Source organism: Sebastes umbrosus, chromosome 13 (genome assembly GCF_015220745.1).
Source record: "Sebastes umbrosus isolate fSebUmb1 chromosome 13, fSebUmb1.pri, whole genome shotgun sequence".
Taxonomy (NCBI): Eukaryota; Metazoa; Chordata; class Actinopteri; order Perciformes; family Sebastidae; genus Sebastes; species Sebastes umbrosus.
The window spans coordinates 26926222-26937196 of NC_051281.1; the positions used below are offsets into that span (position 1 = coordinate 26926222).

Below are 10975 nucleotides of genomic sequence, written 5' to 3' on the forward strand. Positions count from 1 at the left end.
AAACGGAAATTTGGGGGAAATGGTTTCCTCAACACTATTATTGTGCAGATCTTATGCAGAAGTAATTATGGTAAAACGTATTTGACATTTACAATATGCCACCAAAACTGTGGGGGTACAATAGCGTAACAAAAGGAAGTCCCATGCAGTTTCTGAGAAAGGGGGTTTCAAGAATTAAGGAATATCTTCATTATTTTCTTCTTTCGATCTTCACGCTACAAATAAATGCAGTGAAGTAAAAGTACTCATTATGCAGAATAATCTATATTATTGTATTATAATTATCGATGCATTATGTTTTACTCACTTTAATGTTGCAGCTGGTAAAGGTTTATATACTGCTGATAGTTTAATCTATGTACATTATAATGTTTTTGTAGATTATTTGCAGTAGAATAAAAAATACAATATTTCCCTCTGAGATGTAGTCGAGTAGAAGTAGAAAGTAGCAGAAAGTGGAAATACTTAAGTGAAGTACAAGTTCCTCAAATGTACTTAAGTAAGTACTTGAGTAAATGCACTTACTCCACCACTGACAGTAACTTGTTGTTTATTGGAGGAACAGCTTTAAAGGACAGATGGCATGATGGTTTTATATGATGTAATAACAGTTCCCTCTACACTAGGTTACTGTGTAAATGATCACTCAAACTATATTTTAGTCATGTTTACTGGACCGTTGTATGGGTGCATCCACAGATCCACAGTCAGTCGGTAAAAAAACACAATTACTGGAATTGATTCGACATTCCGATCTTTTAATGAGCCCAATGTACTAGAAGAGAAATATAGGCTGACAGCTCAGCACAAGCTTAAACCATGTAGAGAATTGTAGAGGTGAGACATTAAAACAGGATACAGGAAGTCCAGTGTCAGAGACAGAGTTTTAAGGCTGAATTTTAAGGCTTCTCAGATGACAAAACACAACAGCTCATAATACAGACAATCGCTGAGGCAACTGATTTATCTTTCGGTGTGTTTGTGCACTTCCGAGCACTGAATGGAGGATAATCAACAAGTTTCTAAGGGACTGTGTAACACTGCGTTAACATAGGACCAGGCATCTACATACAACGAGGCAGAGAATCCTCTCCAGGTGTTGACATACACATATACAGTTCACTATAGTATATGTCGGGACTCTCGTACGGATCATTGTTGAGTGCCTTGCTGATGGCCACAGAGATGAGATGATCACTAAATCTTCTCATGTAATTCTCAGCAAGACAGCAAATAAGTGAAATTCCCATAATATATTAACATACTATCATATTACAGATATGATTATAAAAATTCAAACAATCATAGGAGGCAGACTCGGCGATCAGAGCTCACGTTGCAGCTTTTAGGAGGTTTGAAGGGAGTCGTCACAGAAGAAGGCCTGCAGAGTCTTCCCACCGGAGATGTACTTGATGCTCTCTATCTCACCGCCGTAGTTGCTGGGCTTCTGGAAGTGGATCTCCAGGTGGTCCTGCAGGTCCTCCTCGTCCTCCTTGTCCTCGATGTCATCCAGGAGGATGGTACGCTTCGGAGAGCCGCAGAAGGTCTGAAATGAAACACCAACATCAGTTTGTCACATGAGCAGATGGATCCTGATGTTACCACCGATATGAACTCAAAGCTCACCACAGCTGTTGATACTAAAAGGACTCAGTTTTTTAGGCTCACATTGATCAATATTACAGATGAGAGTGTATTTTATAACATTTAATGACCTACAAGTTAACATGGAATAATAGAATTAGAATATAATCACTCATTGTAAGTAAACTAGGGATGTAACGGTTACCGGTTTCACCATAAACCACAGTAACGGTTAGTATTACCGTTTAAAATTTGATTTATCATTAAAAGCCCGGCGGCTCGTAACATTAGCGAGTGTGTGGTTGAGAGAGCGAGTGCAGTGAATAAATGCTTCAACTCCTCAGACCTAAGCGAAGTTCCCGTGTCTCCTCCTGCTACTCCAATACAAAACTTCTCTGTAATTATTTCAATTGTTAGGCTCATTGCAATAACTCAAATGCAACACAGAAGATAAACTGTGTGTGTGTGTGTGTGTGTGTGTGTGTGTGTGTGTGTGTGTGTGTGTGTGTGTGTGAGAATAATAATAATAATAATAATAATAATAATAGTAATAATAACAATAATAATAATAATAATAACAATAATAAAACTGTGTATATCAGCACTTTTTGAACATTTTAACAATACCGCGATAACACTGATAACCGTGATAATTTTGGTCACTATAATCGTGATATGAAATTTTCATTCTGTTTCATCTCTATAGTATACATTATAAAAAGTCAAATATTTGACTCACTATGTCATATATTTGTGATATAAAATCTTAATGTAAAAGTCACTAGTAACTCAAGCTGTACAGTATTACCTCAGACCAAAATATCAATCAGTGGACTGAAAAGATGAGAACAAGTTCAGCTGGATACTCAGAAATGCCGTCAACTAGCCAGGGGAGGAATGCAGACCATAATACTGTATTCTGGGTGGGTAGAGAGCGCATACAACCAGTACCAGTACCAGTACCAGTACTTTATCTCACCTGAAACTGGTGCAGCTGGTATTTGTAAATGGATCCAACCGGCACGATCACTTCAGAGTCCAGATTCACACGGCAACTGCCTCTCAGAGCCAGGCTCTCAGCAACTACACACACACACACACACACACACACACACACACACACACACACACACACACACACACACACACACTTTAGAATTAGTACATCATTAACACACTGATGCTAAGGCTGGGTTTCATTTAGAGGGAGACACTGCAGGTTAATAGGGTAAAAACACATGAACTAATAGATATCACCATGAAACGTCCCCAGTTAATTATTTTCTGTATTAAAACAGGCTGGAGTTGCAGTTTGCGTATCATTGTAGTGAATGTTTCCATATATGCATAATAAGGGAGGATAACTAACAGGTGGAGACATGTTAACAGAGGTTGGTTATGAATTCTGCCTCAGACGTCAACATGGTGCTGATGGGATTTACTCTGACCACAAGGAAGACTGTGGTGGGAAAAGACACATGACTGTACCTCTACTGTACTCTTACAGGAATCTGAACCATCCATGAACAGCAGGTGGGTTGCACTGGTTGCAAATTGAATGAACTTGCTGATCAGTGAAGTGTGAAATGGCTATAGGCTGCTGCTGCACTCCTTCCTTCATTTACAGAGTTGGTTTGGCTGCATTCCTACAGCAAGCCTTCTGAGCTCTTCTCTCTCTTGCACAATGTGTCTGGAGTTGCAGTCCAGCAGCCGTCTGTCTAATGAGCTTCTGTCTTAATAAAACAGGTGCTAACTACACTAATTCACTGAGAACTACAGGACACATTAGAGAGTTGTACCTCCAGGGTGGAGGAAGGTGACCTGTCCTGTCCCAGTGTTCTTGTCGTACTCCACACTCTCCACCTCTCCTCCTCCTCTGCTGGGTCTGGAGAAACTCATCTCCAGCCGGTCCTTTATTCTCTCCTCGGGCATGGAAGGGGGGATGTTGTACACCTTGACCTCCTTTCTGGAAACATTGAGGTGGACCTACATGGGTGAAGGCATGAACCGATTACAGTAATGGTCAGTGCAATGAATACTATAGAGCATATGTACAGTATGTAACTGGATAACAGGGTAACACATAAAGCACCATTGTTCTGTGAGTCAGTATTGATGCTAGGAAATTAGTTGAGGTACACTTTTAATTTATATATTTAACTTCCTATTATTTAACTATTATTTCTTCAAATGTAGCTTTAATTTAGCAGTCGAGCTGCTCATCTGCTAAATTAAACACTCAGATGTCAGTGCAACAAAAAGATCAGTGGTTGAATTTAAATTTGTCAATTATTTTGATTACTGAATTATTGATAACAAAATGGACTGAACACACTAGACTGGATCTGCTGTGAGCCATTACGAGGCATGAAAAATACTAACGATTTTCATATTACAGACTTATTATACGGTTTCAATTGTTGTCAACTTCTACAATGAAGTCATTTGCCCATGACTCTGTGATTTCTGACTGAATAACACCTTTTCAATGATCAATTATGTTTCTTTTTAGTTGAATTCTGTCGCTTTAATGTGTTGATGTGCAGCGTGGTGCGGTGGTGGTCTGAAAGTGGAAAACCACCATTAGTGTGTCAAAATGTACCTCAAACTTAACAGTAGGATCCATGGTTATTCTTCTTGGTTTCACATCCAAATTGATGTTGTCACAGGATACAGAGCACTTGGCAAGCTTCAGTATCTGATAGGCCACTGGAGGACAGAACAACAGATATATATCAGTTATCATTTCTATCTTTTGATACATGTCATACATGTTCCAGCAGCAGCACCCTCTGCTGGCTGTAGAGCTACACTGACTGACATCCAATTACTTCAGTTACAAGTGATTCAGGAATCATATTTTAGAAAGACCAGTATCACTTTCTAACATAAAGTGTATTTCCTATATAATGTATTTTGGGGTTTATTAATATTAAAATACAAGTGAAAGTAGATGAATAACTCAGCTACAGTCTACCACACTGAGTGGATAAAGTCATGTGTACCTTTCTCTTCCTCGAAGGTGATGAGGGCCTGTCCTCCCTGCAGGAGCACAGTGGGTCTCTGGCTGATGGCAAACTTCCCTCTGATTGGCTGACTGTCGTCATCCATGTCCTCTTTACTCTGAGACTTGAACTCCACCTCTGTGTCTGGAATCTGGGCGTAGATCTGGACAGGGGGAGGAATACAGAACAATAATTATACCTGTGACATTATAAATACTATTATTGTTATGGTGTCATTGTTGGATATGCTAATGTATTATTATTATTAATAATTATTATTTATAATTATTATTATTATTTATAATAATAATAGGGCTGGGACATTACACCTATCTCCAGATTCGATAGTATCACAATTCTCAATCACAACGATTTATTTACGATTTTTGTTAACTTTTTTTGACACTAGGCTATGTGAAAAAGTTGAATCATACACTTCTAGGGACTTAACTTTGGAAAATATCTAAATTAATCCAGTAAGAATGTTTGATTTTCAGCATGTATGTAGTCAGAGATGTCCTGAAGTCAAATATATCAGTTATTGTCAGGAATCATTAATTACATTTTTTTCCAGCAACCCAAAAATCAAAGAATAAAGACAATTCCCTCACAAATTATTTTTTTTTCTTTTTAATTTATAAGGGACATGTAATGTTTTATACTTCTGGTGAATATAATCCAATCAATCTTATTTCCATATATGTATTTTGTATATACAGTTCCCTTTGTTAACACCTTATTTTGAAAATCGGACATAGTCACACGTTTATACTTCCTCTAATTTCTCCAAGGTGGTCTCTAGCTCTCCTGTCAGCTCCATTCTCTTTATCCATCCATGGTCAGCTCCATCGGGGCCGTTTGAATGCATTTAACATAAATGTCAGTATATGGGTGCTCTACAGTTGTAGCGTTGGCCCATTTGACCACATAGATGGCAGCGACGGCCAGCTCAACCGCACGATACCGCAATGCGATAACGCCTCCTGTCCGTGACAGAATTAGCATGCAGCCTTAGCTGTGATGTCTAGCTCTGCTTTTCCTGTCAATGTGTGAAACCAAAAGTGTTTCCATACTTTACTGGATGTGTAGTGTTCACCACTTTGAATTTAACATGTGAGGGTGCAGGTCGTATCCACGCGGACCCTCCGCCGTTTTATACTTTCTCGTTTCGTCTCGCTGCGGTTTGTTTTGGTTGATGGATACAGAACGGATGTGACGTCACGTTACTCAGACTACAACAATAAAAGCGGTAACTTCCTTCTACCTCCACATAGACTCAAATGAAGCAAATATATCGATTCTGGCATAAAAAACATCTATATCAAAATTGTAAAAAAATAAATTGCACGACATAGGTGAATCGATTTTTTTCCCCACCACTAATTGTTAAGATATATTGTATTGTTAATAATCAATACGGTGAAATGTATGCAGTGACAGGTTGGTGTAGTTAGGGAAGACGGTCCTGAGGACTTTCTTCATTCCCACCTTGAATTTCTGCTGCATTCTTGTGCACTCGGCCCTCTTTGCCTCCAGTTCAGCTTGACAGCGCTTCAGTTCGTCCATCAAATCCTGTTTGCCTTTTCCAAGCTTCTGGATTTCATCCTATTTGAAAGAATCAAGTGAAAACATGTAGTGATTTCCTTGTTATTCTCTTCTCATTTCTTCCCAGCAGCCTGTATAGATGTGACAGAGATGACAGTAACCGTACCTGCACTGCATTCATGCTTTGGGAGAATTGCTTGTGACACTCCTCCTGCTTTTTAACACAAGCCATCATCTCCTGCTGAGCCTTCGCCTTGGCTTCATCTTCTTCCAGTTTTTCCAAGATCAGCCGGGCTTTCACATCATCAGCTTTCTCTGCTTTAGTCTAAAAGACACAGCCGGAAAAGTTCAGAGAGACTATGGCAGACCTTTGATCAGTTTACACAGAGGGTGTTGCTAACAGGAGAAAGTATTTCCAGCTCCAGATGATGATGGTGGATTATCACGTTAACACGGACACTATTTCTTGAAAATTTAAATGGCCTTCTTTAATTCTATGAACACCACAAACTAAATTCCATTCACCTCAACTGTATTGTGGAGGCAGTAATCTGAAACAGTAATCTCTACATGGACAAAATAAAACTATTTTGCTCTCTATTTTTAGCCTACTAGGCCTAATATAATAATAATATATAACCCGGTCCTGATCAGAAATGTACAATATTACACATCATCACCTCACCTCAGTGCATCTTACCAGATTATAGTTGGAGAATTCTGCGTTGAGCGACTCACGTTTATCAGACTGAACTCACTTCAGAGCTGAAATAAACCAGTTCTAATGTAGGCTAGTTCTAATGTAGACTAGTTCTAATGTAGGCTAGTTCTAATGTAGACTAGTTCTAATGTAGGCTAGTTCTAATGTAGGCTAGTTCTAATGTAGACTAGTTCTAATGTAGGTTAGTTCTAATGTAGGCTAGTTCTAATGTAGACTAGTTCTAATGTAGGTTTGTTCTAATGTAGGTTAGTTCTAATGTAGGTTAGTTCTAATGTAGGTTAGTTCTAATGTAGGCTAGTTCTAATGTAGGCTAGATCTAATGTAGACTAGTTCTAATGTAGACTAGTTCTAATGTAGACTAGTTCTAATGTAGGCTAGTTGTAATGTAGACTAGTTATAATGTAGGCTAGTTCTAATGTATACTAGTTCTAATGTAGTTATAATGTAGACTAGTTCTAATGTAGTTCTAATGTAGTCTAGTTCTAATGTAGACTAGTAGACTAGTTCTAATGTAGACTAGTTCTAATGTAGGCTAGTTCTAATGTAGGCTAGTTGTAATGTAGACTAGTTCTAATGTAGACTAGTTCTAATGTAGGTTTGTTCTAATGTAGGTTAGTTCTAATGTAGGTTAGTTCTAATGTAGGTTAGTTCTAATGTAGGTTAGTTCTAATGTAGGTTAGTTCTAATGTGGACTAGTTCTAATGTAGACTAGTAGACTAGTTCGAATGTAGGCTAGTTCTAATGTAGACTAGTTCTAATGTAGGTTAGTTCTGATGTAGACTTGTTCTAATGTAGGCTAGTTATAATGTAGACTAGTTCTAATGTAGGCTAGTTCTAATGTAGACTAGTTCTAATGTAGACTAATTCTAATGTAGATTAGTTCTAATGTAGACTAGTTCTAATGTAGGCTAGTTCTAATGTAGACTAATTCTAATGTAGACTAATTCTAATGTAGGCTAGTTCTAATGTAGACTAGTTCTAATGTAGACTAGTTCTAATGTAGGCTAGTAATAATGTAGACTAGCCTACTGTCCATCTGTCAGGGGTTTACTCTCACCTTCCATGTCTCCAGCTCCTTCTTGGCTTCCTGGAAGTTATCACTGCCTTCATCCTTCAGACCTCCGTCCTCCTGACAAGAAGGAACAACAATAATAATAATAATAATAATAATAATAATAATAATCAGCCTCCTGTTAACAATTACTTCCCTTCACACCCTTCAGATGCTTCAGTTATCTTACCGGATCATTTATCGGGCAGTTCTTGTAGATGTCAGCCATGGCCTGACGGACGAAAACGAAAGTAACGTCAGGAAAAATAAAAGCAGTCAAATAGAGGCTGTCCTCGTGTCCTCCTACCGTCCTGTTCTCCTGTCCTCCTGTCTGACCGACCTGTTCTGTCGTAAAGTGAGAAAAGAGACTAGCAGAGAACACACAGTTCGGCTGTACTCTCTACTGACTGAAGGCGAAACTAAAGTGAAAGTTAGACTGATGTGTACGCAGCAGTCTTTTAGTCCCTCCCACCTGAGATGATGCGAGGAGAGAGAATCCGGTCTCTCCGCCCGCCCACTGCGTGGTGGAGTCACACTCACAGCTCAATGAAGCTCCTTCTTTAAAGGTCCCACATCGAGCTCATTTTCAGGTTCATACTTGTATTATGTGTTTCTACTAGAACATGTTTACATGCTTTAATGTTCAAAAAAACTTTATTTTCCTCATACTGTCAGCCTGAATATACCTGTATTTACCCTCTGTCTGGAATGCTCCGTTTTAGTGCATTTCAACGGAATTGTGTTGCTAGGCAACAGTTTGAGTCCATGTTTACTTCCTGTCAGCTGATGTTATTCGCATACACTGCAACAGGAAATAAACTGGGACACATTTAGAATGTTTATGTTTAAAACCGTGTAATGGTCTAAATATTGTATATTTGTGACAACACAAATGGACAGAAATCCTAACGGCTTGTTTCAAACACACAATTTCTGAATACAGGCTATGTGGATTTCTCTGTATATTGAGCGTTTTGATAGTTTAACAGTATTTATATAGTATTTAAACCTGCTTTATAATGTAAAAGACATGATAATCTCACTTTTTACAATATGGGACCTTTGAGGTGGAGGGTATAAAATATAAATGTAACATTTGCTCTCAATCTAGAATATATACAGTATATAAACATATAATATGGTGAAGTCAGGTAACATGGGCCGATAAGGTTGGAGCATCATAGCTCTTTAAAATTGTATAGCCAATAATCAATCAATAACTGATCTTACATTGTTGCTACAACACTGGTTGACATGTAAGAACATTTTTTATTGATCTGAGGTATGGGCATCGTGTCAGAGAAAGTGTATGGTAAAGTGAGCCTGACATAGCAAATGTCACTCATCACTATTAAGGATAATAAAGCAATTATGAGCAGTTATTTTGTAACCGTAACAGCATTATTCAATTAACTATTTGTTCAGCTTTGTATTGTATGCATTTTGCATATTTATGATGTTGTTAGTATGACACACCAAAGACAATGGTTAGTGTTAATTTACTGTTAAAGCTGTAATGAATGTGTTACCCTCTTCTTATGTTGGCCCATTTTACCTGAACATTGTGTCATAGCTCAAGAGGAAAACCTGCTGATACTCTAACTCACATACTTCCAAAATAATTATACTTTTTCACATTTTTTTAAACAAATAAATATTTAGGAGACCCATGCCAATTTATAAAAAATATCATTAGCTCTCCTGCATTGCTTATTTGATGGTCTTATAAATCATTTACCAAAAAGTGTCCCATTTTACCTGACTCTACCGTAGAGAAATCATAAGAAAATATAATTAAGAAATATGTATGAGTGCAAATAATAATGCTGAAAAATAGGATACATCAATAAGTGGGCAAAAATGAAAGAATAGTTTAAATAAATAAGAATATTATTTTAAATGTACTATATAAATAAATGCAGTGTTTATGCCAGAATAAACCAGATTATTGCACTAAACTGTTAAATACAGTTGAAGATATAATAAATTATGGGGTTATAACTGCTGACAGGGGTAAAAAAATAATGAATATATGTTGTATATATACGGTATGTATAAATATACAATACTTTACGATCAAATGAATATGACTACCGTTTTCTAGACAAGACAAGAGTATATTTGATCCTAAATACAATCTATTTACTTGAAGTTGATGACGACTGTATGACAATTAAAGTAGTCTATCTTAGTTTGAGATATACAGTCTAGTTTGAGTAGTTTACGAGTAAGTTTTTACCGGTAGTCCCACGGAACTGACATTGGAGCTTGTACAATGACATTCACACCTACTATGAACCTAACCTGCATGTCTTTGGACTGTGGGAGGAAGCCGGAGAACCCGGAGAAAACCCACGCTAACAAAGGGAGAGCATACTAACTCCACACAGAGGGGCCCTAAGCTGGGTTTTGAACCTACGACCCTCTTGCTGTGAGGCGACAGTAAACACTGCACCATTTGAAATACTAATTGTATTGTAATTAGTATTCCAAATTTGCCACATCATAACCAGCTGCAATATTAATGTAATACAGTAATGCATAAATCACTATTATCCAATGATATAATAGGTCTACATTTTATTCTGAAATGGGCCCTTCTCAAAGCGGATTGACCAGGTAGTGTAACTGGAGCTGCCAGATCAGATTTTACTGCGCATGTGTCAAACCCCCGAGATATGACGCGTTGATGACGCGGCGTATGTCCTATTTTCACCCTCCGTGGAGTGTCTCACTTAGTGATGGGAATTTGGTCTCTTTTTAGTGATCCAGATTATTTGGCTCAGCTCACCAAGAATAGTCGGCTCTTTCGGCTCCTAAACGGTTCTTCGTTTTACCACTTCTGCGTTTTATAATTCAGCCAAATTTAGCGCATTTCTGACCTATGATTATTATGTGTGCACATATATCATTTAAATTATTCAATATAATTATACTAAACCTTGTAATTTCCAGAATACCGTCATTTTAAGTGCTGCTTCGTTTCCGATTGTCACTCATCTTGTCTGCTATTTGCGCATCACACTCCTCTCTCTCTTTCTCGCCTCCTCTCCCTCCTGCTCTCTACCT

At 37.9% G+C, this 10975-nt stretch overlaps 1 protein-coding gene across 2 annotated transcripts; it reads right to left on the reverse strand.

Moving 5' to 3' along the window:
- Positions 1–737: 737 nt before the first annotated feature.
- Positions 738–8373, reverse strand: nmi (N-myc (and STAT) interactor). Of its 2 annotated transcripts, none has more exons than XM_037789630.1 (10): positions 8195–8373; positions 8097–8138; positions 7913–7984; positions 6301–6459; positions 6078–6194; positions 4590–4752; positions 4187–4293; positions 3384–3570; positions 2564–2667; positions 738–1546 (listed from the first exon to the last, which is right to left on the reverse strand). In XM_037789630.1, exons 2-10 carry the CDS (start codon positions 8133–8135, stop codon positions 1346–1348), a joined length of 1149 nt encoding a protein of 382 aa, XP_037645558.1. In that variant the 5' UTR covers positions 8136–8138; positions 8195–8373; the 3' UTR covers positions 738–1345. The 2 variants fall into 2 exon arrangements, with proteins under 2 accessions (XP_037645558.1, XP_037645559.1); XM_037789631.1 differs by having other exon boundaries at positions 8214–8366.
- Between the last annotated feature and the right edge of the window lie 2602 nt (positions 8374–10975).

What these genes read in the sequence shown, in the direction of transcription:
- nmi (XM_037789630.1), bottom strand. Translation starts at nt 8,135, where the DNA reads ATGGCTGACATCTACAAGAACTGCCCGATAAATGATCCG. An exon ending in ACTGCCCGATAAATGATCCG is followed by an intron (nt 7,985 to 8,096) that starts GTAAGATAACTG and finishes CCTTCTTGTCAG; the next exon opens with GAGGACGGAGGTCTGAAGGA. An exon ending in GAATGCAGCAGAAATTCAAG is followed by an intron (nt 4,753 to 6,077) that starts GTGGGAATGAAG and finishes CCCCCTGTCCAG; the next exon opens with ATCTACGCCCAGATTCCAGA.